This window comes from Hetaerina americana, unplaced genomic scaffold, assembly GCF_022747635.1.
Source record: "Hetaerina americana unplaced genomic scaffold, ioHetAmer1.1.p SCAF_111, whole genome shotgun sequence".
NCBI classification, from domain to species: Eukaryota; Metazoa; Arthropoda; class Insecta; order Odonata; family Calopterygidae; genus Hetaerina; species Hetaerina americana.
The window spans coordinates 1,033,635-1,036,236 of record NW_027286193.1 but is presented as its reverse complement, the minus strand read 5'-3'; the positions used below and the strand labels follow the sequence as shown (position 1 = coordinate 1,036,236).

Here is a 2,602-nt window from a genome sequence, read left to right as displayed (position 1 = left end):
ACCAAACACAACCGTTTTCCCTTTCAATATCCTATGTTTTATCCTAAGTAAGATTCAAATATCATGTGAAAGGTGTCAATGCCATTCATTTGTTGTTTTCTTTTGTCCATTAATTGTTTAATTATGTCCAACATAATTAAGCAAAATGACATAATTTTTATCTCTCATTTATTGGTCAGAATTTGAAGATGCTGTGAGTGACTTTTAATACATACTTTATATACTTATAAAGGATTAGGTGCTCATTGGTTAAGCATACTTGGTGAAATAAGCAATTGACATAATAACAAAAAGGGTAAAGTTTTGCAGGTACACCAAGGAGGACGAAAGTAACAGAAAAAAATGGCTGCAGTAGTCAAAACCAGCCGTTTCAATGGAACATGTTTTCTCATTTTGGCAATGAAACATGATGGTAAAATTTCCAGAGCAAAACACTACAATAAATTTTTATTTCCTGTTGGGTAAATTGGCAACCAAAACATTTGTATTTCTCAAGACATGATATGCAAATTTATGGATTTCTTCTGAAGATTTGCATATGAAAAAAAAAGATTTGCATACCTGGTCGCTGCCAAATTGTCATACTGCCCTCTTTGTGATGCAGTTTTTGAAAAATAAGAGCATGACATCATATGTTCACTCCATCTTCACTCACAGGATTTAGCTTCCTGTAACTTCCTAACTTCTTTACGTTTCCCAGGCTCAAAAGAGACTTAAAAGAGAAGCACTTTGACACTGTCGAAGGTAAAACAAAAAGTGCTACAAGGCCTAATTCAGGTCAGCAGTAGGTGATGACAGATGCTTCGTTCCTGAGATTTTATTGCAACTGACATTGCTAACATACATATTTAGACTAATGAGTATGTACAGGCAAGAGTAGATGTATGATTATATAAATGTATGCACCTTTTTATTGAATATCTACTTATGCTTCAAATCTTACAGATAAACACCAAAAACAAGATGATTCAGGAGAAGATGCTTCATCTACTCAACTGCATGTGTGTGATGTTTGCTCCAAGGTATTTGAACAAAGGGACCTTCTCAAAGATCATGTAATGCATGTGCACCTTAGCAAGGTGATGCTATTCAGATGTGATGTTTGTGTGGAAGTATTTAAGAGAAAAGATGACCTTGCAAGTCATATCAAATTGATGCATGCTCTTAAAAAGAAGCACCAATGTGATTTCTGCTCTAAAAACTTTCTGAATTTCAGTAAACTCAAAATTCACATGTCAACGCACACTGGGGAAAAACCATTCCAATGTGCATTGTGTTTAAAAGGTTTTGCTAAAAATATACTTTTACAGAGGCACATGTTGACACACACTGCTGAAAAACAACACAAGTGTAATATTTGTTCTAAGCCATTTGCTACGAGTAGTTGTCTAAAGCATCATATGTTGACACATACTGGTGAAAAGCCACACACATGCAACATCTGCTCAAAATCATTCACTCAGAAAAGTCATCTAAAGTCACACATGATGATACATACTGACGAAGAGCCACACAAGTGCCGGGTGTGTTCAAAATCATTCAAAAGGCATAGTCATCTTAAGTCACACATGTTGATACACACTGGCGAAAAGCCACACAAGTGCCAAGTCTGTTCAAAAGCATTCACTTACAGAGGTAATCTAAAGTTACACATGATTACACACACAGGTGAAAAGCCATACAATTGTGACTTTTGTTCAAAAGCCTTTGCTTGTAGAAGTAGTCAAAAGAGGCACATACTGACACACACTGGTGAAAGGCCACACAAGTGCAACATCTGTTCAAAAGCATTCATCCGGAGAAGTGACCTTAAGACACACATAAAGACACATACTGGTGAAAAGCCACACATGTGCAGCCTGTGTTCAAAAACATTCATTCTGAGTAATTATCTAAAGAGGCACATGTTGACACATACAGGTGAAAAGCCACACACATGCAACATGTGCTCAAAGGCATACGTTCAGCGTAGTCATCTAATATCGCACATGATGACACACTCTGCAAAATGATCATAAAAATGTAAGATATGTCAATAATCATTCATTACCTGGAGCATTGTGAACAGAAGAGTGCTTAGGCTACATAAAATTGAAGTGCATTAGACTGCTGAGGATTATTTGTTATTCCTTAACTCATCCCAAATATTCCCATACACTCTGAAAAAACCAATTGTAAAACATAAACTCTTTAACAGTGACATTGTCCTGTTTTATATAATTTTTTAAATAAAAAATAATTTCAGATTAAGCTGAAAATTTCTGGATGATTATGTACATCTTGATAACATAAATCTAAACAGAAAAATTTTCAACCTGTAAGAATAAAAATTTCATAATTTTTTACATGTTAATCTTCTAATTCATCATTAACTCAAACATACCTATCATTTTTTCAATTTTTGGATCTTCTAAACGTTAAATCAACTTTAAGGCTTATATTATTTATATATATATATATATATTTATATATATATATATATATATATATATATATATATATATATATTATTAACTATTTCACCCTTTTGTCCATCAATCATGCTAGGATTGTTATTAATAAGTTCATTTCTCTACTATCTACTAAGTTCAGTTTATACAAG

The 2,602-nt window shown here is 33.5% G+C and overlaps 1 protein-coding gene across 1 annotated transcript; it reads left to right on the top strand.

The window, feature by feature from the left end:
* Nucleotides 1-1,316: 1,316 nt before the first annotated feature.
* LOC139701284 (zinc finger protein 436-like) lies at nt 1,317-2,108 on the top strand. Its single transcript, XM_071599761.1, has one exon. The coding sequence runs from the start codon at nt 1,317-1,319 to the stop codon at nt 2,010-2,012; it is 696 nt and encodes a 231-aa protein (XP_071455862.1). The 3' UTR covers nt 2,013-2,108.
* Nucleotides 2,109-2,602: the final 494 nt, after the last annotated feature.